Below are 27,922 nucleotides of genomic sequence, written 5' to 3' on the forward strand. Positions count from 1 at the left end.
CTAAGCAACAAGTAGGAATGGTTGGTGAGCTTCTCAGGATACGGTAAAGGAACTGGGTAGTAAACATAGTATATGTCTGTGAATAATTCTGCCTTCAAGTATCATAACACACTGACCTATATTCAACGTGGTCTTCTAGCCTCCCTACTCTTCTTCATCAGGAGTTACCGAACACTACTGGACAGCTACTGGAGGTGCAGGTTTCTGTTCCAGCCCAGATTAAACACCTTAGAGCAGGGCTGAAACAAAAGCCTGCACACCCAGTGGCTCTCCAGGAGGGGTTGGCCACTCCTGATCTAGGTTCCATGAAGAAGGAACAGAGGTTGGTGTCATTAATAAAATAGATAAAATTACCAATAAAGATATAGAATATCATTGAGTTCCATGCAGAAGGAACAGAGTGGAGTCATTAATAAAATAGATGAAATGCCCAATCAACATGTAGAATATCATTGATTTTATATCAAATATGAGGAAATACATGAATATAGACAGTGTTACATGATCACACAGTAAAGGCACTAGGAAAGGCACTCATCTAGCTTTCCATTTTACCAAGCATTTTGGTTAGTGATGACAAGTACTGTTAACACATTGTTTCCAGTAGGCTTTATGGAATTGATAACCAAAGTAAAGTCTAACAAGTACAGCTGTATATGTAATACATAGATTCATGTTGATATGTTAATAACAACCAATACATTGAGATACATAAGTGCCCCTACATTAAATGGCAGTAGGCTAATATAGGTGTTGCGTCAAAAAACAGAACACTCAAAACATGAGCACCATGGGAGCTCTTCCTTTAAAGAACTCCAGGCCTCAAGAGGGCAGATAACCCAAAAACACAGGTGGAACTAAAAAATTGAGCCAGGATTTCTGGAGGGACTACTTTTACATGCGCACCTGGCAGATAAGCATGGGTATGAAATGTTTGGTCCTCAACATACACACAGCTCATTGTTCAACCCTAAAGATGCAACTGGTATGTAATGTTTGGAATTATTTATTACGTTGCATCCAGTGCTTAGCACAATTTACATGTTTAACTCTGGTAGGAGTGGTGACTTCTTTTGTTGTGGATATTTTCTGACTGCAGAAGTAATTGCTAGAAGTGCTAGATTAAATTGTTTAAACGGTTACTTTATTCAAAGCCATGCTTTGTTGCTGTGTCATGCATTGTTTAGTGTAAAATAATGCATGTTTATTCTCTGTTTAAGGTTATCAACCTATTCCTATTCCCTATTCCTCTGTCATTCAACTACTCTATTCAACAAATCAACTGTTTCAACATATTCAACAAATGGCATCAAAACCATAATAAAACACTGGAAAGGAATTGAGTTGTCCCTTTGCATCCTTCACGGGTTGAGCAAGCCGTTTTCAAGTTTGGGCAGAGCTGAAATAATTATAACACCTAGACAACTTGACAATAGGTAAGAGGTTGATAATTAGGCTTGTTCAGACCAGTACAGTAGCTAGTTTCACCATGTTGCTTTGAGGAGGGGACCAGGAGCAGGTGGGTTTGCATGTATATCTGACCCCAAGCAGAGTAGCAGGAGTGTGGGGGACAGCCAGGGTGAACGTCTCAGAATCCCAGGGTTTCTTTCTGCACCTGGCAACCCAGAAGGGTGTTTCCAGCCTGGACACACTCGGACACACTGGCCGCTGAAACACACATCACCAGGACAGGGATCATTATACTGTGGCATTATGGGGACAAGGGTGGGCAAAATGTATCTTCAAACACTTGTTAGAAGACAAAATACCACAAACATTGTATTGTGAATGATTATACTCAAAATACAAATATTTGTCATTTAAGTAATACAGTGGATCCCAACCAGGAAATTGCTTTCACCTAAACAATTTATTTCCAATCAGGTGAGACGAAGGCCAAGAGTTTAGATGCCAGGTCTATGAGAGTGAGCTATAGCTACCTTTCTGAGCCTGGATCCATGATACTGCCTTCATGGCCAGAAACTGCCACTCCTCCTGAGCCTCCATCTTGAACCCATAGAGCCATACCAGGGCTAGAACCGTGGCCCACACCTCCTGGTCCACCTGAGTGAGAGAGAGAGAGAGAGACAGAAGGACAGAGAGACAGAGAAAGAGAGACAGAGACAGAGAGAGAGATGAGAAAGAGAGGAAAGAGGCAGAAGATAAGGATACTGAATCATGGGAATCATGATGAGATTCAGTTCAATGGTCATCATGCCTTTGTCCAGAGCTGATGGTCTTTCTACAGAGCATACGTGCAGATACTCTGTGTGAGTGCAGAGTCTTGCAGCACGCTCATATTGCTGAGTCTCAGTTTATTTCTGTGGACCTACCGGTGCAGGCTTTGGCTTGGCCACCTCCTCCTCAGTCTTCCCCAGCACCTCAGCCAACGCTGCCTCCAGGACCCATGAACCAGAGGCCTTCTGGAGGGAGATCAGCTGGAGGAGAGGGTCCATTGCAGGATCAGAGGCTGGGGCTGGATAGTCAAAGTCTGATGGGTCAACCAATGGTCAGAACGGTTACAACTGATCGAAACGGTTACATACCTAATACCTTAACTGTTTCATTATAGCACCAGTGGCTAACTGGGTCACCCTAACCCTATGTGACGCCCTGACTGTAGAGAGCTTTTTATGTCTCTATTTTGGTTTGGTCAGGGTGTGATTTGGGTGGGCATTCTATGTTCATTTTCTATGTTTTGTATTTCGTTGTGTTTAGCCAGTCAATCAGAGGCAGCTGTCTATCGTTGTCTCTGATTGAGAACCAAACTTAGGTAGCTTTTTCCCACATGGTTTTTGTGGGTAGTTGTTTTCTGTTTAGTGTTTTGCACCTGACAGGACGGTTTCGGTTATTCACTTTGTTGTTTTTGTTTAGTGTTCAGTTTAAATAAAAAGTAATGAACACTTACCACGCTGCACTTTGGTCCCATTCATCTTCCTCCGACGACCAAAACCCATATACCCTAAAAACAGTGCTAAAGTCCTTATACTGGGCTTAAGTAATACAATCACAATAAATAGATACGCTTTGGGGAGTATCAAACTGTGTTACAATTCCCATGTGAATAACAGGTACTTGAAATGAGGTTAACACAGACATGAACCTTTAAAATTACCTCTGTATTTTATGTCAGAGTCTGATACATCATCACCAGAGTCTGATGGGACAACAAATGGTCAGAATAGTTACAAATGACCGAAACGGTCACATACCTAGTACCTTAACTGTTCCGTTATAGCACCAGTGGTTAACTGGGTCACCCTAACTGTAAAAACAGTGGTAAAGTCCTTCTGCTGTAAAGTACCACAGACCTTTTCCCAGTAAAGTTCCCTTTAGACCCCTGTCCATCCTCTGGTGCATAGCCATACTACCCTGCATCCTCCTGGGCATAGCCGAGCTACCCTGCATCCTCCTGGGCATAGCCGAGCTACCCAGCAAGGTCGTGAGCATGGAGCTCTGACACAACACTGAGAAAGATGGAAAAAAAACAACACACAAGTCACTGGGTTACAAACGTATAGGAACACACACAGAACACATTTATGAATTAGCTCGCACCTATAACACATTCCACACTCTATACATCAAATCTGAATTAAATCATTTCTTTGCACAGCCTCTGTCACACACACACACACACACTCACTCACTCACTCACTTGGCGTGGGGACTTGTCTGCGTAGCATCGGTCCTTGCACAGCCTCTCCATCTACTTTGTGGACAGCGATGAAGGCAGTAAAGGCACTGCTCACTCCTGATTGGACACTGAGCTCTACCACCTTCTCTTTCACTCCCTTCTTCTCCCCATCCCCCTGTCTCTCTTCCATCTCCAGGGAGCGGATCAGGGTTCGAGCCCCCAGCCTGTGGACGGTCAGTCTGGAGAGGAGGGATAGAAAGATTAAGATGGTGGAGTGGGGGGATAGAGAGGTATAGATGGTGGGGTGAGGGAGAGGAGGGATAGAGAGATTAAGATGTTGGAGTGGGGGAGAGGAGGGATAGAGAGGTATAGATGGTGGGGTGAAGGAGAGGAGGGATAGAGAGATTAAGATGGAGTGGGGGAGAGGAGGGATAGAGAGATTAAGATGTTGGAGTGGGGGAGAGGAGGGATAGAGAGGTATAGATGGTGGGGTGAAGGAGAGGAGGGATAGAGAGATTAAGATGTTGGAGTGGGGGAGAGGAGGGATAGAGAGGTATAGATGGTGGGGTGAAGGAGAGGAGGGATAGAGAGATTAAGATGTTGGAGTGGGGGAGAGGAGGGATAGAGAGATTAAGATGTTGGAGTGGGGAAGAGGAGGGATAGAGAGGTATAGATGGTGGGGTGAGGGAGAGGAGGGATGGAGAGATTAAGATGTTGGAGTGGGGGAGAGGAGGGATAGAGAGGTATAGATGGTGGGGTGAAGGAGAGGAGGGATAGAGAGATTAAGATGTTGGAGTGGGGGAGAGGAGGGATAGAGAGATTAAGATGTTGGAGTGGGGGAGAGGAGGGATAGAGAGGTATAGATGGTGGGGTGAAGGAGAGGAGGGATAGAGAGCTTAAGATGTTGGAGTGGGGGAGAGGAGGGATAGAGAGGTATAGATGGTGGGGTGAGGGAGAGGAGGGATGGAGAGATTAAGATGTTGGAGTGGGGGAGAGGAGGGATAGAGAGATTAAGATGTTGGAGTGGGGGAGAGGAGGGATAGAGAGATGAAGATGTTGGAGTGGGGGAGAGGAGGGATAGAGAGATTAAGATGTTGGAGTGGGGGAGAGGAGGGATAGAGAGGTATAGATGGTGGGGTGAGGGAGAGGAGGGATGGAGAGATTAAGATGTTGGAGTGGGGGAGAGGAGGGATAGAGAGATTAAGATGTTGGAGTGGGGGAGAGGAGGGATAGAGAGCTTAAGAGAGGAGGATTGATGATGGGATGGGGGTATCAAATCATACTACATAGCTGAAATGCATTAGTAGTGCTGGCACTGTTTCTGTTAATGGAGGGTCATGGCAGTCTTGTCTGTAAGTGGTGGCACATTCCCTTAATGTATTTGACCAAGGCCTGCACACTGTAAACAGTAAAAACAGTGTTGTTTTTACCCAGTGTCCTCTGCAGGCTTGAGACTGAAGCTCAGCTGGTTCTCAGCAGGGTGCTCAGCCAGGCTGTACTTCACTGTCACTGAGCCCTCTGTGTCCCCTGAGCTCTGAGATAAGGAGATAGAGAAAGACAGAGAGACAGAACGATATAGAGAGAAAACAAGGAAATATGGGGTTGAGTGAAACACGTGGACCGTGACCAAACAAATAGTTATGACCTTTCCAGTGCCCTTTGAACATTGACATACTGTATGTTAAACAATATTAACACTCATAACAGGAGAAGGCAGAGCCCTCACCTTCCCAGTGAGCTGGGCATACAGCAGTGCCCTTTGACCCTGGAAGAGCACTCTGATTGGTGGAGACAGAGGGGTGACAGACACCCCCTTTGGGACATTCCACTTGACTGAGATGTCCACCACAGCCGGCTGCAGGGCAAACCGGAGGGACTGCATCGCCTGAGGGAGGGAGGGAGGGGAAGAGGGAGAGAGAAGAAGCGGTAGAGAGAATAAGGCAGGTGATGAAAACATTTCTAACCAATACAGCCCTCTTTACGTATGCACACACACACTTTCCCACCCTCTTACCCTCTCACCCTCTCACTCTCTTACTTTGGGCTGCATCCTGTCCTGTCCTGTGATAAACTGTGCCTGCCCTCCGCCCTGCTTGGCCACCCCAGAGATGAGAGCAGAGCTGGCCCCCTCTCCAATCCCAAAGGAGAAGCACCTGGCAGGGACACACCCAGGAAACAGTATTATTGTTGTTGTCAAATACCAAAATAAGGCTATCAAACAAATCACTGGTATCGTTTTCTTGTGCTTGTGGGCTGACTGAATTAAAACATAACTGTACAGGAAGAATCATCAATACAGAAGCTTTTGTTTTCTCACAGGGGTGAAAAACCCCTAACCTACATAATCTCCCCCACTGCTGCCCACAACCAGGTTGGATAGGTTTACATTAGATTAAGTTTAACAGTGAATCTTTTGAGTCAAAAAGACCAGTGGTTAGAACCTTGTAAACAAAGATTCCACTGGCTTTACTTTCCAGACAGGTGCAATGGCCTCTGTAACAAAGTCTATTGAAACCAGTTAGGGACAGTTCCCAAATTTTGAAAATATTTGCATATGACCATCCCCTTTTATATTTTTCCACATGTACACATTTTCAATATTAATGCAAAAAGAATGATTTCCACCACAAATACCAGTAGCGACCCTGTGTTTCTAAAGGTGGATATCATCTTTACTACTGCAGCATGTTTTGTGGCACAGTGGATGCCACGCAGGGCTACGGGCCAGAAAGGTGAGCTGCGCTCCCTCTCCAGAGCTGGGAGCAGACAATGATCAGCAAGGGGAAATCTGATTATCACTCGCAGCTTGGAAGGGACATTGCTCACAACCCTCCCGTGCGCCCAATAAAAACACCACTACCCTCCCCTGCGCCCAATAAAAACACCACTACCCTCCCCTGTGCCCAATAAAAACACCACTACCCTCCCCTGCGCCCAATAAAAACACCACTACCCTCCCCTGCGCCCAATAAAAACACCACTACCCTCCCCTGCGCCCAATAAAAACACCACTACCCTCCCCTGCGCCCAATAAAAACACCACTACCCTCCCCTGCGCCCAATAAAAACACCACTACCCTCCCCTGCACCCAATAAAAACAACACAACACTCCCCTGCGCCCAATAAAAACACCACTACCCTCCACCGCGCCCAATAAAAACACCACAACCCTCCCCTGCGCCCAATAAAAACACCACTACCCTCCCCTGCGCCCAATAAAAACACCACAACCCTCCCCTATTGTGGACAACTCCCCCATAAATAAAAACACCACAACCCTCCCCTATTGTGGACAACTCCCCCATAACAGTAATTTTAGAACTGTCCCTTACCTTTCAGGTGGGAGGTAACAAAGTTAGTTAAAGCAGGGCTCCCATAGCTAGGTAATGATAGGGGAAACAGTGCTTGTGGGCCCACCTGTGAGAGCCAGCATTTGCCTTCACCAGATCCAGGACTTCCTTGGTGTTCCCCACCTCACCGTCAGTGAACAAGAAGAGCTGAGGACGACAGAGAGGGTATGTTCATCATGTGTTAATGTTAAATAATGTACATGCAGCCTTGAAGTATACAGAGAATGTTTCCTCAGTAACCAAAAACACAAGTCTATTTGCTGTCCCAGTAAGAAATGCATGGTACTGTAAATACCACACACTCAAAAGATACTGTTTGGTTGGATGTAACTAAACATGTCATTGTAGTGGAGTGTAGCGGACATGAGTCAGTCATTGTCATGTGATGAGGTAGCCCCGCCTGCAAACTTTAAAAATAAAACCTGTGTGTGCTCACTCTTGGTTTAAGACCTTGGTTGCCCCCGTGGGAGACACGTGTTACATTGGTGCCCAACGTGAGGCAAGTATGGGTAGCTGCAGCCCAATATGACAACCAGAGTATGGGCGAGTGGGTGTTTCGAGAGAGGGTTTATGGAAACCGAATCAGTTAATTGGACATATTTGCTTCCACTTGAGATAGTTTTGCGTGGCTGATTGGGCTACGAGTCGATAGTAAGCCTGCGATTAGTGCTCCTGTGTTGTGCCTGCCGACTTGAAGTGATTCCTGTTGTGTATCACGATTGTGTGGCTGGCAGTAGCTACGTGGCCATTTTGTTTTGCTTACATTATTTTATTTAAAGTAAGAAAAGCAGCCTACACAATAAATAACTAATATTGATAACCATTTACACTTCCGGTCAAAAGTTTTAGAACACTTACTCATTCAAGGGTTTTTCTTAGTTTTTACTATTTTCTACATTGTAGAATAATAGTGAAGACATCAAAACTATGAAAAAAACACATGGAATCCTGTAATGTTTTATATTTTAGATTCTTCAAAGTAGCCACCCTTTGCCTTATTGACAGCTTTGCACACTCTTGGCATTCTCTCAACCAGCTTCACCTGGAATGTTTTTCCAACAGTCTTGAAGGGGTTCCCACATATGCTGAGCACTTGTTGGCTGCTTTTCCTTCACTCTGCAGGCTGACTCATCCCAAACCATCTCAATTGGGTTGAGGTCGGGTGATTGTGGAGGCCAGGTCATCTGATGCAGCACTCCATCACTCTCCTTCTTGATCAAATATCCCTTACACAGCCTGGAGGTGTGTTGGGTCATTGTCCTGGTTAAGTGTGCCTTGAACTCTAAATAAAATCACTGACAGTGTCACCAGCAAAGCACCCCCACACCTGCATGCTTCACGGTGGGAACCACACATGCAGAGATCATCCGTTCATCTACTCTGCATCTCACAAAGACACGGCAGTTGGAACCCAAAATCTCAAATTTGGACTCAGACTAAAGGACAGGTTTTGCTCACATGAGGTGGAGTATCTAATGATAAGCTGTAGACCACACTATCTACCTAGAGGGTTATCTGTATTTTTCGTAGCTGTCTACATACCACCACAGACCGATGCTGGCACTAAGACTGCACTCAATGAGCTGTATTCCGCCATAAGCAAAAAGGAAACCGCTAATCCAGAGGCGGCATTCCTAGTGGCCTAGGACTTTATTGCAGGGAAACTTAAATCCATTTTACCAAATTTCTATCAGCATGTTAAATGTGCAACCAGAGGGGGAAAAAAACTCCAGACCACCTTTCCTCCACACACAGAGAAGCGTAACAAAGCTCTCCCTCGCCCTCCATTTGGCAAATCTGACCATCATTCTATCCTCCTGATTCCTGCTTAAAAGCTCAAATTTAAGCAGGAAGCACCAGTGACTCAGTCAATAAAAAAGTGGTCAGATGAAGCAGATGCAAAGCTACAGGACTGTTTTGCTAGCACAGACTGGAATATGTTCCAGGATTCTTCCGATGGCATTGAGGAGTATACCACATCAGTCAATGGCTTCATCAATAAGTGCATCGATGATGCCCCCCCCCCCCCACAGTGACCATACACACATGCAGACATGCATGCATACGTCTTCACTGACATTTTCAACCTCTCCCTGTCCAGGCCACCATAGTCCCTGTGCCCAAGAACACTAAGGTAACATGCCTAAATGACTACCGACCCGTAGCACTCACCTCTGTAGCCATGAAGCGTTTTGAAAGCTGGTCATGGCTCACATAAACACCATTATCCCAGAAACCCTAGACCCACTCCAATTTGGATACTGCCCTATCAGATCCACAGATGATGCAATCTCTATTGCACTCCACACTTCCCTTTCCCACATAGTCAAAAGGAACACCTATGTGAGAATGCTATTCATTGACTACAGCTCAGCGTTCAACACTCAAAGCTCATCAATAAGCTAAAGACCCTGGGACTAAACAACTCCCTCTGCAACTGGATCCTGAACTTCCTGACAGGCCGCCCACAGGTGGTAAGGGTAGGTAATAACACATCCGCCACGCTGATCCTCAACACAGGGGTCCCTCAGGGGTGTGTACTCAGTCCCCTCCTGTACTCCCTGTTCACTCATGACTGCACGGCCAGGCACGACTCCAACACAACAGTGGTAGGCCTGATCACTGACAATGACGAGACAGCCTATAGGGAGATCAGAGACCTGGCCGTGTGGTGCCAGGACCACAACCTCTCCCTCAATGTGATCAAGTCAAAGGAGATGATTGTGGACTACAGGAAAAGGAGGACCGAACACGCCCTCATTCTCATCGATGGGGCTGCAGTGGAGCAGGTTGAGAGCTTCAAGTTCCTTGGTGTCCACATCAACAAACTAACATGGTCCAAGCACACCAAGATAGTCGTGAAGAGGGCATGACAGAACCTATTCCCAAGGAGACTGAAAAGATTTGGCATGGGTTCTCAGATCCTCAAAAGGTTCTACAGCTGCACCATCGAGAGCATCCTGACTGGTTGCATCACTGCCTGCGACCGCAAGGCACTACAGAGGGTAGTGTGTATGGCCCTGTACATCACTGGGGCCAAGCTTCCTGCCATCCAGGATCTCTATACCAGGCGGTGTCAGAGGAAGGCACTAAAAATTGTCAAAGACTCCAGCCACCCTAGTCATAGACTGTTCTCTCTGCTACTGCATTTACATTTACATTTAAGTCATTTAGCAGACGCTCTTATCCAGAGCGACTTACAAATTGGAAAGTTCATACATATTCATCCTGGTCCCCCCGTGGGAATTGAACCCTGGTCCCCCTGTGGGAATTGAACCCACAACCCTGGCGTTGCAAGCGCCATGCTCTACCAACTGAGCCACACGGGACCTGCATGGCAAGCGGTACCGGGGCGCCAAGTCTAGGTCCAAGAGGGTTCTAAACAGCTTCTACCCCCAAGCCTTAAGACACCTGAACATCTAATCAAATGGCTACCCAGACTATTTGCATTGCCCACCCCCTCTTTTACGCTGCTCCTACTCTCTTATTATCTATGCAGAGTCACTTTAATAACTCTAGCTACATGTACATGTTACCTCAATTATCTCGACTAACCGGTGCCCCCGCACATTGACTCTGTATCGGGGCCCCCTGTATATAGTCTTGCTATTGTTATTTTACTGCTGCTCTTTAATTACTTGTTTCTTTTATTTCTTATTCGTATTTTTTTAACTGCATTGTTGGTTAGGGGCTTGTAATTAAGTATTTCACCAGATGTATTCTGCGCATGTGACTAATACAATTATTTGATTTCCACTGGTCTAATGTCCATTGCTCGTGTTTCTTGGCCCAAGAAAGTATTTCTTATTGGTGTCCATTAGTAGTGGTTTCTTTGCAGAAATTTGACCATGAAGGCCTGATTCACGCAGTCTCCTCTGAACAGGTGATGTTGAGATGTTTCTGTTACTTGAACTCTGTGAAGCATTTATTTGGGCTGCAATCTGAGGAGCAGTTAACTCTAATGAATTTATCCTCTGCAGCAGAGGTAACTCTGGGTCTTCCTTTCCTGTGGTGGTCCTCATGAGAGCCAGTTTCATCATAGCGCTTGATGGGTTTTGCGACTGTACTTGAAGAAACTTTCAAAGTTCTTGAGATTTTCTGGATTGACTGACCTTCATGTCTTAAAGTAATGATGGACTGCCGTTTCTCTTTGTTTATTTGAGCTGTTCTTGCCATAATATGGACTTGGTCTTTTACCAAATAGGGCTTTCTTCTGTATACCACCCCTACCTTGTCACAACAACTGATTGTTTCAAACACATTAAGAAGGAAAGAAATTCCACAAATTAACAAGGCATACCTGTTAATTGAAATGCATTCCATGTGACTACCTCATGATGCTGTTTGAGAAAATGCCAAGAGTGTGCAAAGCAGTCATCAAGGCAAAGGGTGGCTACTCTGAAGATTTTACTTTGTTGGTTCCGGCACCTATTTGCCCAACTCCGGTACCTCTCACGCATTATTTATTCATTATTTCACTGTTCACACTGTAGACATTCTAATAAAAGCGATCAGCATTAAATCAAGTTGTCTCCTCGTTATTTCTCCCGCCCCCCAGAAAGACCATCATGGAAAAGCACGGTGATCTTTCTATGTAATCATCCTATCCTGCCACACTGATTCCAGACCTGCTCTCTTTCATTGTACATAGAGGTTATGGGGAGGACCAGTGGGGTAAGTAACTGATCTTGACACAGGTCTTGGTAGTGGTGGTCAGCTAGTGAAGGGGTCCCTATGTAAATCACATCACGTAGCCTAGTCGTCTCCCTAATAAATTTGAATCGTGGGAAAACCAAATTTAAAAAATATGAAAAATGTCAAATTCGATTGCCTTTTCTTAAGTCCAAAAAAACAGAGAAAGATGGTGAATTGAACCCAGAACGGGCCAGAGAACTGTCAGTGCCGGAGGAGAGGATTGAGGGCCAAACTGTTCCGGATGATGATGCTAACAGTTCAGCATCACCACCGGCACCTCCACTGGCCAGTAGGCCTACTAGAAAGTCAGACTCAGCGGGAGAGGGAGACGGGGAGCTGGGGGGGAGGGGGGCAGTGCATCAACTGAAGAAGTGCTCGGCACAGGTGCAATTCAACAACAAGCAAACGGATAACCCCAGCTTGTCATGCAGAATTCAAAGTTGGCCTGTACAACATGCAAAAAGGTAAGGAGCCTCGGTCTAGAAATGACTGGAGGGATTAAACTAGAAAAAGAGTGTGTGGCATGTACAGTAAATTAACTGCTACAGACGTAAAAAAAACAAGAGCCCTCAGAAAGAAGGTTTTTGAACATGCCAGAACCAAGGCGCATTTGGTGGCAGCAAGCCTTGTAGACAAGGCTAAAGAGGACACCTAGGTTAACACTCAAAATGTAAAAAAATTAAATAGACACTACAGCCAGAGTCTTCAGAACAGCCTTAGAAGGTTAAGTATCACAGCCACATGCCCGCTCATGGCTTCGAGCAAGAAGTTGACTCTCAGGAGTTAAATGGACTTGACATGGGTAGAGTCATTGTGAGAGGTCTTGAAAACTCAAGGTAGGACATTTTTTTTCCCTTCACCTTCACAGCATAGAACAAGTTTGTAATGTGAATATGTGCTTCATATTACCACAGGCAGGAGGCCTATATATTCCCATGTGTGTGTTCTGCAGTATTTTTATTTATTTAACTAGGCAAGTCAGTTAAGAACAAATTCTTATTTACAATGACGGCCTACACCGGACAAACCCGGATGACGCTGGGCCAATTGTGCGCCGCCCTATGGGACTCCCAATCACGGCCGGTTGTAATACAGCCTGGATTCGAACCAGGGTGTCTGCAATGCCTTAGACCGCTGCACCACTTTGGAAGCCTACATTGATTTATTTTATTGTGATATTTGTTCTGCTACATTGTCTTGAAAATGATGTAAAATGTGTGTCTGGTAAGCCCCACGGCGGAGTATGTGTGCATATGGGAGGTGTTCTGCAGTGTTGTCTAAAAATGTTGCTGTACATTGAGGTCTAGAAAATTAGGCTATAAGAAATTCGGACTTGCGTAAGCCCCGCAGCTATACTCAAGTATAGTATATACCTACCCTCAGTTTTATAACTGGAAATGTACAGTTATTTGTGTAAAACTAACATGGAAATAGGACTCAGACTCATCCTCTGGCTTCAAAACAGAAGTCCAAACTCTCATGGTATTGTAGCTCAATGTACAATATTTGTATGTTAAGAAACAAAAGACAAAACACAGCTCAATAAAAACCGTCCAACCTCTAGTAGAGTTTGACACACCCGTTCCTTTCCACACGCCCACTACTTTCCTTTAGACACACCCACTCGCCCATACTCTGGTCACCATATTGGGAGGCAGCTACCTCACGTGGTACGGTCTCTTGTGGGGGAGGGGGTGAATGTAGCAGACATTAGGTCATGGTCACGAGGGAAGAGGGAATTTCTTCATGGTCGAAGACATTGGTTGCTCTCGTGGGAGACCCGGGTTCATATGCCAGGTGTTACATATGGAAAGGTGGGAGGAGTTAAAGGTGTTTCAGGAGGAAACTGTATGAATCACATTGTGTGTAAGGCATTTAAAAGACCAAAGAGTGAGGTGATTGGATTTTTTTTTTTTAAGTCTCCACAATGATACAATAATTGACATATTTTTAAAAACTACATTGTGGACCACTCAAAGTTTAGATACTAGGAAACAAACTTAGTCAAACGTGGTACAATGGTTCCTTTGGCGTCATCTATAATACATTACATCAACTACATTATTGGTAACAGTTATTTAAACAATAAGGCCCGAGGTGGTGTGGTATATGGCAAATATACCACAACTAATGACGCACGCGGAGTGGTATATTGGCCATATATCACAAAGGTGCCTTATTGCTATTACAAATACATGTTATCATACCCGTGATATACAGTCTGATACCACGGCTGTCAGCCAATCATTCAGGTCTCGAACCACCTAGTTTATAATATACATTACGTCATGTATGCATAAACCAAACTAAATACAGTCAATAGAAAGGACATGCAGGCATTTATAAAGAAATGACTCCGTTGGAGGATAAGGTGGCAGGCTTTGGCAGAGGCATTTATACTGAACAAAAATATAACATGTAAAGTGTTGGTCCCATGTTTCATGAGCTGAAATAATAGATCCCAGAAATGTTCCATTTGCACAAAAAGCTTATTGGTCTCAAATTGTGGCCAAATTTCTTTACTTCCCCTGTTAGTGAGCATTTCTCCTTTGCCAAGATAATCCATCCACCTGACAGGTGTGGCATACCAAGAAGCTGATTAAACAGCATGATCATTACACAAGTGCTGGGGTCAACAAAAGGCCACATTAAAATGTGCAGTTTTGTCAAACACCACAATTCCATAGATGTCTTTGAGGGAGCGCGCAATTGGCGTGCTGACTGAAGGAATGTCCACCAGAGCTGTTTCCAGAGAATTTAATATCTCTACCATAAACCACCTTCAATGTTCTTTTAGAGAATTTGGCAGTATGTCCAACCGGCCTCACAACCGCAGACCACGTGTAACCACGCCAGCCCAGGACCTCCACATCCGCCTTCTTCACCGTCAGGATCATCTGAGACCAGCCACCTGGACAGCTGATGAAACTGAGGGGTATTTCTGTCAGTAATAATGCCCTTTTGTGGGGAGAAACTCAATCTGATTGGCTGGGCTTGGATCCCCAGTGGGTGGGCTTGGCTCCAAAATGGGTGGACCTATGGCTGCACCCCTACCCAGTCATGTGAAACCTAAGATTAGGGCCTTATCAATGTATTTCAATTGACTGATTTCCTTTTATGAACTGTCAGTGGTGGGAAAGGTACCCAATTGTCATACATGAGTAAAAGTATAGAGACTTGAGTAACTTTCTATTAAAGTAAAAGTGAATGTTATCCTGTAAAATATTACTTGAGTAAAAGTATTTGGTTTTAAATATACTTAATTATGAAATGTAAATGTAATTGCTAAAATATACTTAAGTATCAAAAGTAGAAGCCACTTATTATGCAAAGCACCAGTTTCTTGTTTTTAAAATGTATGGATATCCAGGGGCACACGCCAAAATTATTTACAAAAGATGCATGCGTGTTGATAAGTGCGTGAATTTCACAATTTTCCTGTCCTGCTAAGCATTCAACATGTAATGAGTACTTTGGGTTGTCAGGGAAAATGTATGGAGTAAAAATTACAATGTGTGTGTTAGGAATATAGTGAAGAAAAAGTAGTCAAAAATATAAATAGTAAAGTAAAGTTACCCAAAAAAACTACTTAAGTACTTTACACCACTGTGAACTGTAAACCTTAGAAATTGTTATATGTTGCATTTATATTTGTGTTCAGTAGAAATTATTTTCACTGTAGCTGGACAGCTGATGAAAAAGGATCATCCCTAATGTCACTGTATAACCCACAGTAAAGATCATCCCTACTGTCACTGTATAACCAACAGTAAAGATCATCCCTAATGTCACTGTATAACCCACAGTAAAGATCATCCCTACGGTCACTGTATAACCCACAGTAAAGATCATCCCTACTGTCACTGTATAACACACAGTAAAGATCATCCCTACTGTCACTGTATAACCCACAGTAAAGATCATCCCTACTGTCACTATTACCCACAGTAAAGATCCTCCCTACGGTCACTGTATAACCCACAGTAAAGATCATCCCTAATGTCACTGTATAACCCACTGTAAAGATCATCCCTACGGTCACTGTATAACCCACAGTAAAGATCATCCCTAATGTCACTGTATAACCCACTGTAAAGATCATCCCTAATGTCAGTGTATAACCCACAGTAAAGATCATCCCTAATATCACTGTATAACCCACAGTAAAGTAATGCCTGAGCTTCTCAATGGAACGATCGTTTCAGAAAGTGCAGACACATTTATCTAATGGGGTGTTTGTTTATGTAAGGTGTGTAAGTTACCTGTCTGGGCTGGTCAGGGAGGCAGTGCTGGCTGTAGATATGTTTTAAAGGCTGGAGGATCTCTGTACCTCCGAGATCAGCCCTCATTGCCTTCACCTTCTGCAGAGCCTCATCCATGGTCTTCTGGCTGTACTCCACACTCTTACTGATGTCCAGATAGACACAAACACAGAAGGTCAAAGGGTCATCACCACAACATATTATAGGACATGGACATTTTAATATTTCCCCTACCTAGGGCTGTGGCAGTCATGAAATTTTGTCAGCCAAGTAATTGTCACCAAATAACTGCTGGTCTCATGGTAATTGACCGCTATTAGTATAAGCATGTGTAGCATCTCCTGGCTTCCAAGCATAGCCTAAACAAGCCACCATCACAATATATCCATTACTTATTTTTGACAGGTCTAAAGAAACACGATATGAAGAAAATGTAGTCTATTTCAGAAGAACAGAATAGCTCTCTGAGGCTATGCCATATGGCTGTGGGCTACACTAGATAATTTAGCAGACAAGATGTGTTTGAAATTCCATGGCATTATGTTTTATAGTATGAAGAATACAATTGAACAAATCTTAATAAAATAGAAAGGATATTTTCTCCAAACGATTTCAAAAGAAGTGCGCACATGCAGCTGTTCTGTGTTGAGCGGTTAACAAAGAAACTGGTCCTCCTATATGCTTAATTTCGAGAAATTTATGCAACTTTAGTTGTGATACAAACATTAGGATATATGTAAGATAAATAAAACATTTAAAAATAAACAGGCCGGTTAATCGGTATCGGCTTTTTTGGTCCTCCAATAATCGGTATCGGCGTTGAAAAATCATAATTGGTCGACCTCTAATACAAACCTTATCAAAACATATAGGCCTATGGGCTAGGATACATGAGGTGTGCGACTATGATTTGAAAGTTGCGAAAAAAAGAAAAAAAAAAGGTATGCGAGGTTTCTGGCCTTAATGCACAAGCTGGGCATTAGTGATAGTACACAGCGGCGACGAGTCATTTAGGGCAGGGTTTTGAGCCCCACCTGTTAAGCTTAAAGAGTAAGGCAGCTCCAAAATACAGGTGTTTCAGCCTAGCTCAGTGCTTTCTGTGGTGGTGGGGCAGCCAGTGGAAAATACGGAGTGTAGGGGTTGGTAATGTTCTCTAGTTGTTCTGTGATTGGCTCAGTGTTCACTCATGCGGACACTACGTCACCGCAAAATCTACGGGTAAAGCTCGAAAATTCAAGCCCCTTGGGTGATGCCATAGACTTACATTAGGTCATTGGCCACAGACAAAATTATGTCAAATTACATAGCTTTGATTGGACTTTGATACTTAAAAAAATCTTAGGTAGAAAGCTAGACAAGCAGTCATTGATCATCATGAATCAAGTCGCCAATCTACTGGCAAATCCTTTTCAATCCTTGTGTTATGACTTGCCCTCCTGGATGGAGATCAAAGGTGCCGGCTAACCAAAGGTTTCAAGACAAGACCCCCCCCCCCCCCCCCCCCCCTCTGGCCAGTTCAACTCTCTCTTCCACTATGCAGAAATGGAAGTTAAAAATCCCTTTGTTACAAAAGAGAGATTGATTTTGCAGTACTGTAACATCAAAAGTTTGGATATTGAAACTATATTTCTAATGTAAATCATGTTTGAAATAGTTGGTGGGACTTAAACAATAATCATATAAAATCAGTTGTTGTTATGTGATATCGTTAAGGACGGTATAACTAAATACCTTTATCTCTGAAAGTGTACACATTCAAGGGGTCAAGTTTACATCTAAATATTGTAAAACGTATATGATTAAATTTGAAACTATTTGTGAGAAGATTAAATGTGATTTTAGCCTTCTAACTGAGGTAACATTTTTTCATAGAGACTTTTGCCAAGTCAGTAACCACGCCCACGTGAGCACAAACATTATGCCAAAGGAGGGAATGCCCCTTTTTCCCCTAAAGAATTACTAGACTAGCATGATCGACACGAGATGGTTAGAAACTCTGAAACGTTCAACAGAGAAGAACAACATCTCAAGAGACCAGTACATTGCCAGGTTGCTACTGGCGTGTAAAAATGGTTCTAACTGTACTCTGAATAATCAAACATTGAGACCAGTATACGGACGGTGTTGAGCCGGACATCAGGAATGGTTAGACTCTACCAGACCAGAAAATGGTAAGACTCACTTTGAGTTAAGAAGATAAAGACTACATCGGAACATTCAGTCTGCAGCTGTTTAAGTACTTTAGTCTAGTAAACTCGGCCGAGGGCCACTACGTGTGTACCTTTTGAAGGATCCAGTCTAACAGGGATGAGAAGGGAGGAACATTTCCCTCCCACCACCGTGTGGTACTCTGATGTATCCATTTGAACGGACACTTCCAGAACAAAGAAGAAGATTGCTACTGCGGACATGGTGACCTCTGGTGGACAACAAGAGACTTACACATCCAGAGACTTTCTGATGAACTACTCTCCACAGGCTGATCGGGCAATTTCAACAGAGAGAGACGACAAAGACATACAAGCGTAAATATGTACATTGCATTTCTAAATCCGAATGAGTGGTTGTTAGGGTGCTAAACGTCCATATTTACATGAGCGTATTATTCAACTGCATGTACGATAGTTGAATTCCTTTGTCTCCCCTTCTCCCGCTCTTTCTTTCCCCACCCTTTTTCATTGTGTAACAAGCCGTCATATCGGGTTAGTCCACGAGGGACTTTTTATTACATTTAGTTGGTAATCAATGTATAATCTATCCTGTGTGTGTGTGTTTATGTAATTCTGTGTGATTATTTAGTCAGTAAATAAATAATTAAGCCAATTTATGTATTGCTGAGTCACCATGTAGACTAGCGTTCCTGCAGATTTAACGGATTATGGAATGTTCAGAATGAGACTGATATGAGGAAATGCTATGATATGGAGATTCTGATTTTCTTGAGTTAATTTGGGAAACGGTAACTCGTTAAACAAACTTTTCCTGTGGTGCCCCAGGTTACTAATGAGGTAATTGTTACATGATTAATTTAAATCACGTAATAATTACACAGTTAATTATTCAATAAATAGCATGTCATCATATTACTTATAGCTACATCACGACACTTGTCATATGAGAAATTATAGATAAAACATATCGGTGCTCATCGGACACACATTACACACCAAGTTGGAAATTGCAAATTCAACAATGAGGGCTGAGGCGCAACTACAGCCTCAGGTTCGACCCCAGGCTGTGTCACAGCCGGCCGTGACCGGGAGACCCATGGGACGGGTCGAATAATTGGCCCAGTGTTGTCCGGATTAGGGAAGGGTTTGGCTGGCCGGGATTTCCTTGTCTCATTGTGCTCTAGCGACTCCTTGTGCCGGGCGCCTGCAAGCTGACTGCAGTCGTCAGTTCAACAGTGTTTCCCCTGACACATTGGTGCAGCTGGCTTCCGGGTTAAGCGAGCAGTGTGTCAAGAAGCAGTGAGGCTCTCGACCTTCGCCGAGTCCATAGGGGAGTTGCAGCAATGAGACAAGATCGTAACTTCTGGCCCATGGCATTGCGTGTGAATGTTTATCCTTAAATTAAATACCCCCTTTTCTCACCAATTTTGTGTGATATCCAATTGGTAAAAATGTTATACATTGGCCATGCGGTCAATCCAGCCTGACTTCTGCCGCGTTCACGACAACTGGGAACTCTGGGGGAAAAAACTATCTGCGACTGGGAAAATAACTGAACGGTTATTCCAAGTCGGGAACTCGGGCCTCTTTCTAGAGCCCACAAGAAGGACTGCTGCGCCACCTTCATGTTCAAGTGAGCACAGCACAATAAGGGGAGTCCAAAAATGTCTTGTATGCTGCTACATAAATGATGTAATATGCCAGGGAGATATATATACTGTAGCCAAGAAAGTAATACTAAGTGTATGTTGTGTAGTAAGCAGTTAGTAGACCATGTGCCTCACTCTAATAATTTGGTCACTTTCCCCCCTCATGTAGCCTATAGCCTGTTTTCAAGAAATGTAATCATTGAATATTGTAAGAGCTTTCATTGTCTGCTTATAAGCCCCCTTTATTTAACCTACGGTTCTGACTTGGTGTACAGGGAGAATACTGTAAGAACGGCCCATGTTCTGAATTCTGCTGCTGTACATTTCAAAAGCGCTGAACAAATAGTTATATTGACTACGTCTGACCTATCTTGGATTGCCTCTTATCCGCTCGTCGTTCCCTTATGCCATAGTTTGTACATCTCAATTGTTAGTATAAACCACATTTGTTTAAGCAAGTCAGCCATATCAGCTTTGTTTTTTTTTAAAGGCAGTAATGAGGCTGAATGAACTGTTTCCCTGCCAGACAAGGCTCGCTGATAACCAGGTGTAGCGGTGGTAAGGATTCACTCCATGGTGCTGAAAAGAAAGCTCTGCTTTTGGGACAGCTTTATGTAGGCCCTAACAGTTTGTGGGCACCATTTGTCACCGTTATAGTGCAATGAATGTATTGTTTAATGTTCTGTAGTGGCTTTGCTGGCATGCATCAACATTTGTTGTTGTTGTTTGACCCACCAAGATTTACATGCTAAAATCGCCACTGATAAAACATCAATCTACTTGCACATCATCATCTGCACATCTATCACTCCAGTGTTAATGCTACATTGTAATTACTTCGCCACTATGGCCTTTTTATTGCCTTACCTCCTTACTTCATTTGCACACACATTTTTTTCTATTGTGTTATTGACTGTACGTTTGTTTATTCCATGTGGAACTGCGTTGTAATTTGTCGCACTGCTTTGCTTTATCTTGGCCAGGTCGCAGTTGTAAATGAAAACTTGTTCCAACTGGCCTACCTGGTTAAATAAAGGTGAAATTAAAATAGATTTTAAAAAGAATCATAAGTGATATTCTAACGTTGTCACCCATCAGACTATTCTTAATTGAATGTTGTCTTTACATTTAATAAATGAGTGATATTTATTTTGACTTAGAATGGACCATTATCATGCACCTGTCTCAGAACAGGGGCATGAGAAAATAGCACTTCAATAGCAAATGGAGGACACTTTTGCCATGGTTCATATTCATGACAGCCAGGTAGGCTATACCCCCGTTGTAAAACAAATCAATGTGCTTAATATTAGGAAAGTTGATGAATAAAGATGAATAAATATAGTAGGCCTAGCCTATAGAGGCCATCAAAACTCATGGGCTCTCATGAAGTGTTTGATGACATTTGCATTGATGTCAGAATGATTAGAGGGACAATAGAGTGCTGAGTACCAGGCAGTTAGAAAGTTTGGTGGGCTACTAATGACCATCAGCAGCATCAGAGCTTGGAGAAGCCTAATTACCGTGACTAAACGGTCATGTGAAATTTGACTGCCTTCATGACTCGTGACAGGTGGTGTGGCGGTAATACAGTCACCGTGAGGGCTCTACCCCTACCTGCTGCAAATGATTAGCTCATCGTTCTGCCCCTTAACAAGGCAGTTAACCCACTGTTCCTAGGCAGTCATTAAAAATAAGAATTTGTTCTTAACTGACTTGCCTAGTTAAATAAAGGTCAAATTTAAAAAAAAGATGTAAACATTAACTGTCAAACATTGTCACTGATTATCTTTGGATTTGGACTACCTGGTACAACATACATGATAAAACCCTAGAATGACACAGCTAAATGTGTTTGTAAAAAACGTAAGTCCTCAGACACTGACTTGAACTGATTGAGACGAGGGTTGAAAGCAGAGAACACTCACGGAAAGAAGGACTCATAACCGGACCCAAAGCCGATGATGTTGAAGTAGCAGCCCATTGGTAGGCTTTTCAGCAAGAGCAGCAGAGTATCCTGCAAGAGAGAAATTCAAGTGTTCTTACTATTCAATAAACCATATAGGACATGCTTAAAGAATGGAAGACTACAGAGTAACCACTGTGTACTGGATTTCACTCTAAACTATCTCTTGGTGAATCCTGTGCAGATTGAGATGTTAATTTACTAGCGCAGGGTTGTGTGTGTGTGTGTGTGTGTGTGTGTGTGTGTGTGTGTGTGTGTGTGTGTGTGTGTGTGTGTGTGTGTGTGTGTGTATACCCTGGCACTGCCAATGCGGTCCTGAGCCCCAGACCCATTGTGCATGGAGAATGACATGCTGCCAGAGCGATCCACAACAAAAAGGAATTCCCCGAGTGAGGTCATCGATGACATCACATCGTTGGGGAACTCTGGGTACAGGCTCAGCATGACCACTGGGTCGCCCATCAGAGAGCCTGGGAGCGATAAAGAGAGAGAGAGACAGAAGTGTTCAACAGCCTTTGTCCTCTTTCTCCATCTCTACACTACATCTACTGTATCTTCTGTCTCACCATGTTCCTCTATGTAAACATGGATTAAGGTAGTAGACTAGACTACTCATTGATCTCATCTCCACACATCTACAACAGAGTAAACCTCACCTGGCTTGGCAGAAGCCTGTGCTGCCTCTACTATAGCAGTAGGCTGATGGGTGTCTTGGTAATACAACAACAGCTCAACGTCCCGGTCAAACTGATGACCTGCAGCCAGACTGACCTGCAGTTAGAACAACATTCACATGAAGACAGAGCAGTCTGAGAGGGAATTTAACAACTATGAAGGATTCGGATGGTTCATGGTGCTAGTGAGAGTGCACGCACACAGACATACTGTACACCCAGACATTCATACGTACGTACAGTACCAGTCAAAAGTTTGGACACACCTACTCATTCAAGGGGTTTTTCTTAATTTTTACATTGTAGAATAATAGTGAAGACATCAAAAGTATGAAATAACACATATGGAATCATGTATTAAAAGTGTTAAACAAATCAAAATATATTTTATATTATACATTCTTCAAAGTTGCCACCCTTTGCCTTAATGACAGCTTTTAACACTCTTGGAATTCTCTCAACCATCTTCACCTGGAATGCTTTTCCAACAGTCTTGAAGGAGATCCCACAGATGCTGAGCACTTGTTGGCTGCTTTTCCTTCACTCTGCGGTCCAACTCATTCCAAACCATCTAAAATGGGTTAAGGTCGGGTGATTGTGGAGGCCAGGTCATCTGATGCAGCACTCAATCACTCTCCTTCTTGGTCAAATTGCCCTTACACAGCCTGGAGGTGTTGTCCTTTTGATAAACAAATAATAGTTCCACTAAGTGCAAACCAGATGGGATATCGCAGCAAAGCACCCCCACACCATCACACCTCCTCCATGCTTCACAGTGGGAACCACACATGCATGCGGAGATCATCCTATTTTGCGTCTCATAAAGACACAGCGGTTGGAACCAAAAATCTAGATTTTGGACTCATCAGACCAAAGGACAGACTTCCACCTGTCTAATGTCCATTGCTCGTGTTTCTTGGCCCAAGCAAGTCTCTTCTTGTTGGTGTCCTTAGTAGTGGTTTCTTTGCAGCAATTCGACCATGAAGGCCTGATTCACGCAGTCTCCTCTCAACAGTTGATGTTGAGATGTGTCTGTTACTTGAACTCTGAAGCATTTATTTGGGCTGCAATTTCTGAGGCTGGGTTATCTAATGAACTTATCCTCTGCAGCAGAGGTAACTCTGGGTCTTCCTTTCCTGTGGCGGTCCTCATGAGAGCCAGTTTCATCATAGCGCTTTTGCAACTGCACTTGAAGAAACTTTCAAAGTTCCAGATTGACTTAAAGTAATGGACTATTGTTTCTCTTTGCTTATTTGAGCTGTTCTTGACATAATATGGACTTGATATTTTACCAAATATGGATTTCTTCTGTATACCACCCCTACCTTGTCACAACACAACTGATTGTCTAAAACGCAGAAAAGAAATTCCACAAATGATATATATATATTATTATTATTTTTTTTATTTTTTTATCCCATTTTCTCCCCAATTTTCGTGGTATCCAATCGCTAGTAATTACTATCTTGTCTCATCGCTACAACTCCCGTACGGGCTCGGGAGAGACGAAGGTCGAAAGCCATGCGTCCTCCGAAGCACAACCCAACCACGCCGCACTGCTTCTTAACACAGCGCGCCTCCAACCCGGAAGCCAGCCGCACCAATGTGTCAGAGGAAACACCGTGTACCTGGCCCCCTTGGTTAGCGCGCACTGCGCCCGGCCCGCCACAGGAGTCGCTGGAGCGCGATGAGACAAGGATATCCCTACCGGCCAAACCCTCCCTAACCCGGACGACGCTATGCCAATTGTGCGTCGCCCCACGGACCTCCCGGTCGCGGCCGGCTGCGACAGAGCCTGGGCGCGAACCCAGAGACTCTGGTGGCGCAGTTAGCACTGCGATGCAGTGCCCTAGACCACTGCGCCACCCGGGAGGCTCAAATGAACTTTTAACAAGGAACATTTGATAATTGAAATGCATTCCAGGTGACTACCTCATGAAGCTGGTTGAGAGAATGCCAAGAGTGTGCAAAGCTGTCATCAAGGCAAAGGGTGGCTACTTTGAAGAATCTCAAATATATTTTGATTTGGTAAACTTTTTTTTTGGTTACTACATGATTCCATACCATCTACTGCACCTTGCCTATGCCGCTTGGCCATCACTCATCCATATACTTATATGCACAGTTGAAGTACATACACTTAGGTTGACGTCATTAAAACTCGTTTTCTGTCACGCCCTGACCTTAGAGATAATTTTTATGTCTCTATTTTGGTTGGTCAGGGCGTGAGTTGGGGTGGGCATTCTATGTTTTGTTCTATGTTGTCCTTTTCTATGTGTTTGGCCTGGTATGGTTCCCAATCAGAGGCAGCTGTCAATCGTTGTCTCTGATTGAGAACCATACTTAGGTAGCCTGTCCCCACCTGTGTTTGTGGGTAGTTGTTTTGTGTTATGTGTTTTTTCACCTTACAGGACTGTTTCGTGTCGTTCACTCTCTTTGTTGTTTTTGTCATTCAGTGTTCAGTTGATTTATTTATTAAAATTAACATGGACACTTACCATGCTGCGTTTTGGTCCGATCCTTCCTTTTCCTCATCCGACGAAGACGATGAGCGTCACACACTCCACATATTTATTGTTAACAAACTATAGTTTTGGTAAGTCGGTTAGGACATCTACTTTGTGCGTGACAAGTAATTTTTCCCAAAATTGTTTGCAGACAGATTATTTCACTTATAATTAACTTTATCACAATTCCAGTGGGTCAGAAGTTTACATACATTGCGTTTATACGCAAGTATAAACACCATGGGACCACGCAGCCGTCATACCGCTCAGGAAGGAGACACGTTCTGTCTCATAGAGATGAACGTGCTTTGGTGTGAAAAGTGCAAATCAATCCCAGAACAAAAGCAAAGGACCTTGTGAAGATGCTGGAGGAAACAGGTACAAAAGTATCTATATCCACAGTAAAACGAGTCCTATATCGACATAACCTGAAAGGCCGCTCAGCAAGGAAGAAGCCACTGCTCCAAAGCCGACATAAAAAAGCCAGACTACGGTTTGCAACTGCACATGGGGACAAAGATTGTACTTTTTGGAGAAATGTCCTCTGGTCTGATGAAACAAAAATAGAACTGTTTAGCCATAATGACCATAGTTATGTTTGGAGGAAAAAGGGGGATGCTTGCAAGCCAAAGAACACCATCCCAACCGTGAAGCACGGGGGTGGCAGCATCATGTTGTGAGGGTGCGTTGCTGCAAGAGGGACTGGTGCACTTCACAAAATAGATGGCATCATGAGGGAGGAAAATTATGTGGATATATTGAAGCAACATGTCAAGACATCAGTCAGGAAGTTAAAGCTTGGTCGCAAATGGGTCTTCCAAATGGACAATGACCCCAAGCATACTTCCAAACTTGTGGCAAAATGGCTTAAGGACAACAAAGTCAAGGTATTGGAGTGGCCATCACAAAGCCCTGACCTCAATCCTATAGAAAATGTGTGGGCAGAACTGAAAAAGCATGTGCGAGCAAGGAGGCCTACAAACCTGACTCAAGTTACACCAGCTCTGTCAGGAGGAATGGGCCAAAATTCACCCAACTTATTGTGGGAAGCTTGTGGAAGGCTACCCGAAATGTTTGACCCAAGTTAAACAATTTAAAGGCAATGCTACCAAATACTAATTGAGTGTATGTAAACTTCTGACCCACTGGGAAAGTGATGAAAGAAATAAAAGCTGAAATAAATCACTCTACTATTATTCTGATATTTCACATTCTTAAAATAAAGTGGTGATCCTAACTGACCTAAGACAGGGCATTTTTACTAGGATTAAATGTCAGGTGAAAAACTGAGTTTAAATGTATTTGGCTAAGGTGTATGTAAACTTCCGACTTCAACTGTACATATTCTCATTCACCCCTTTAGATTTGTGTGTATTAGGTAGTTGTTGGGGAATTGTTAGATTACTTGTTATATAATTACTGCACTGCCGGAACTAGAAGCACAAGCATTTCGGTACACTCACATTAACAGCTGCTAACCATGTGTATGTGACCAATACAATTTGATTTGACTGTGTATAAAATAAACACACTTAAACATGCATATGAACACACACACACACTCACACACACAGACACACACAAGGTACCGTGGCTTGGGTTTTCTCTGTGTTGAGGTAGTTGAGTGGGTCCAGGGGACAGTTGGACTCTACTCTACAGATGGGATGAGGGGACGACACACGGGCACTGAGGGACAGACTGTAGGGCACAGAAGCAGCAGGCACCGAGGACACCAGGGCACTGCCACCACTACCACTGTCTGACCCTTAGAGAGAGATGGGGTCAGGGAGGGAGGAGGAGGTAGAGAGACAGAGAGAAGACAGAAGGCCAGAGAGGAAAGAGATGAACAGAAACATGCTAATTTGTGGGTGATTGGACTGGACCTAAAGCCTGCACCACTTCCTGTGGGTCTCCAAGAGCAGGACTGAAGTCCACCACCCTATGTGACCAGTTGCTGATTCCTAGTCACACTGCTGCCCACAAGGTTTTACACTGCACTATGATGTATTAGTGGTTTGTGTCTCTCCATGCAGGGGCACATGTTCTTACCCTGGGGTTGATAGCGGGGGTTGAGCACGGCGGGCAGGCAGAGCCTCAGGCCATCGTCAGCCTGTACAGCCAGCTCTGTCACATAGTCCAGGCTGACAGAGGCCTTCTCCCCTGGAGGCAGACTACCTACACTCAGCTTGAACACATCCGGGCTCTCATCACTCTCCTCCAATAGGAAGGCCTGCTGGCCCGAGCTCAATGAATCATCATACTGCTCCCGCGCCTGAGAGGGGGACAGAGGAACACAAGGATGCATCATCAGCCTGAGACAATAGTGATATGAGAGCGGTCAAAAGGATAATACTGATTCTTGAAGCTCCGCAAGTCATAGACTGCTTGGTTAACCAATTGGATATAGTTGCCCAGTAAGACTTTACACCAAGTTGTTCTTAAACCTGTGTAGTAACTATGTAACTAGTAACTAGTGTAGCTAGTAACTAGTAACTATGTAACTAGTGTAGTAACTATGTAACTACACTAGTAACAACATTTGTACTAACATGTTATTGATTGTTATAAACATGAAATGAATCCTGAAAAAAATTGTTGCTTTTGTCTCATTGTTGACTTGTCATTTCCCCTCACCTTCTGTTTCTCCTGAACCTCAGCCACCACCTCAGTCTGTCCTATCTTGGCGCTGAACCTGCAGACAGCAGCCTCTCCTGGTAGAGGGAAAACAAAGATGGCCTCCAGAGGGCTCTCCTCCAGGTTCTCATACTGCAGAGTGGAGCTCACAGTGGCCACATGCCCCTGGACACTCACTTCCACAGCAATACTCTTCAGAGGCACTGAGAGAGGGAGGGATGGATGGAGAGAGGATAAACAAGATACTGATGAGAGCTCATGTCTGGGAGAAGGAAAATACACACAGACATGGGAAGTAAACAATAATTTCTGTTTTCAAACAGTACCTGGTTTATTCTTGACAGTTATCAATCCACAGCAGTTCACCATTTTGGCA

The 27,922-nt window shown here is 43.8% G+C and overlaps 1 protein-coding gene across 1 annotated transcript; it reads right to left on the reverse strand.

Annotated features, from left to right (window-relative positions):
• Positions 1-1,349: 1,349 nt before the first annotated feature.
• Positions 1,350-27,922, reverse strand: LOC120028693 (von Willebrand factor A domain-containing protein 5A-like). The gene is made up of 18 exons (XM_038973920.1): positions 27,873-27,922; positions 27,547-27,749; positions 26,962-27,184; positions 26,502-26,677; positions 22,388-22,502; positions 22,026-22,201; positions 21,694-21,782; positions 15,946-16,090; positions 7,056-7,135; positions 5,676-5,790; positions 5,364-5,522; positions 5,068-5,171; positions 3,659-3,876; positions 3,312-3,467; positions 2,909-2,962; positions 2,334-2,491; positions 1,941-2,064; positions 1,350-1,668 (listed from the first exon to the last, which is right to left on the reverse strand). The coding sequence occupies exons 1-18, from the start codon at positions 27,913-27,915 to the stop codon at positions 1,589-1,591; spliced, it is 2,418 nt and encodes an 805-aa protein (XP_038829848.1). The 5' UTR covers positions 27,916-27,922; the 3' UTR covers positions 1,350-1,588.

This window comes from Salvelinus namaycush, chromosome 34 (genome assembly GCF_016432855.1).
Source record: "Salvelinus namaycush isolate Seneca chromosome 34, SaNama_1.0, whole genome shotgun sequence".
In the NCBI taxonomy this organism is placed as follows: Eukaryota; Metazoa; Chordata; class Actinopteri; order Salmoniformes; family Salmonidae; genus Salvelinus; species Salvelinus namaycush.

Bases quoted from the DNA above. Each gene is read 5' to 3' on its own strand.
- LOC120028693 (XM_038973920.1), bottom strand. From the start codon at position 27,915: ATGGTGAACTGCTGTGGATTGATAACTGTCAAGAATAAACCAG. The intron at 27,185-27,546 runs GTGAGGGGAAAT...TCCCCCTCTCAG, and splicing joins AGGTTCAGGAGAAACAGAAG to GCGCGGGAGCAGTATGATGA. The intron at 22,503-26,501 runs GTACCTTGTGTG...TTCTAACTGCAG, and splicing joins CAGAGAAAACCCAAGCCACG to GTCAGTCTGGCTGCAGGTCA.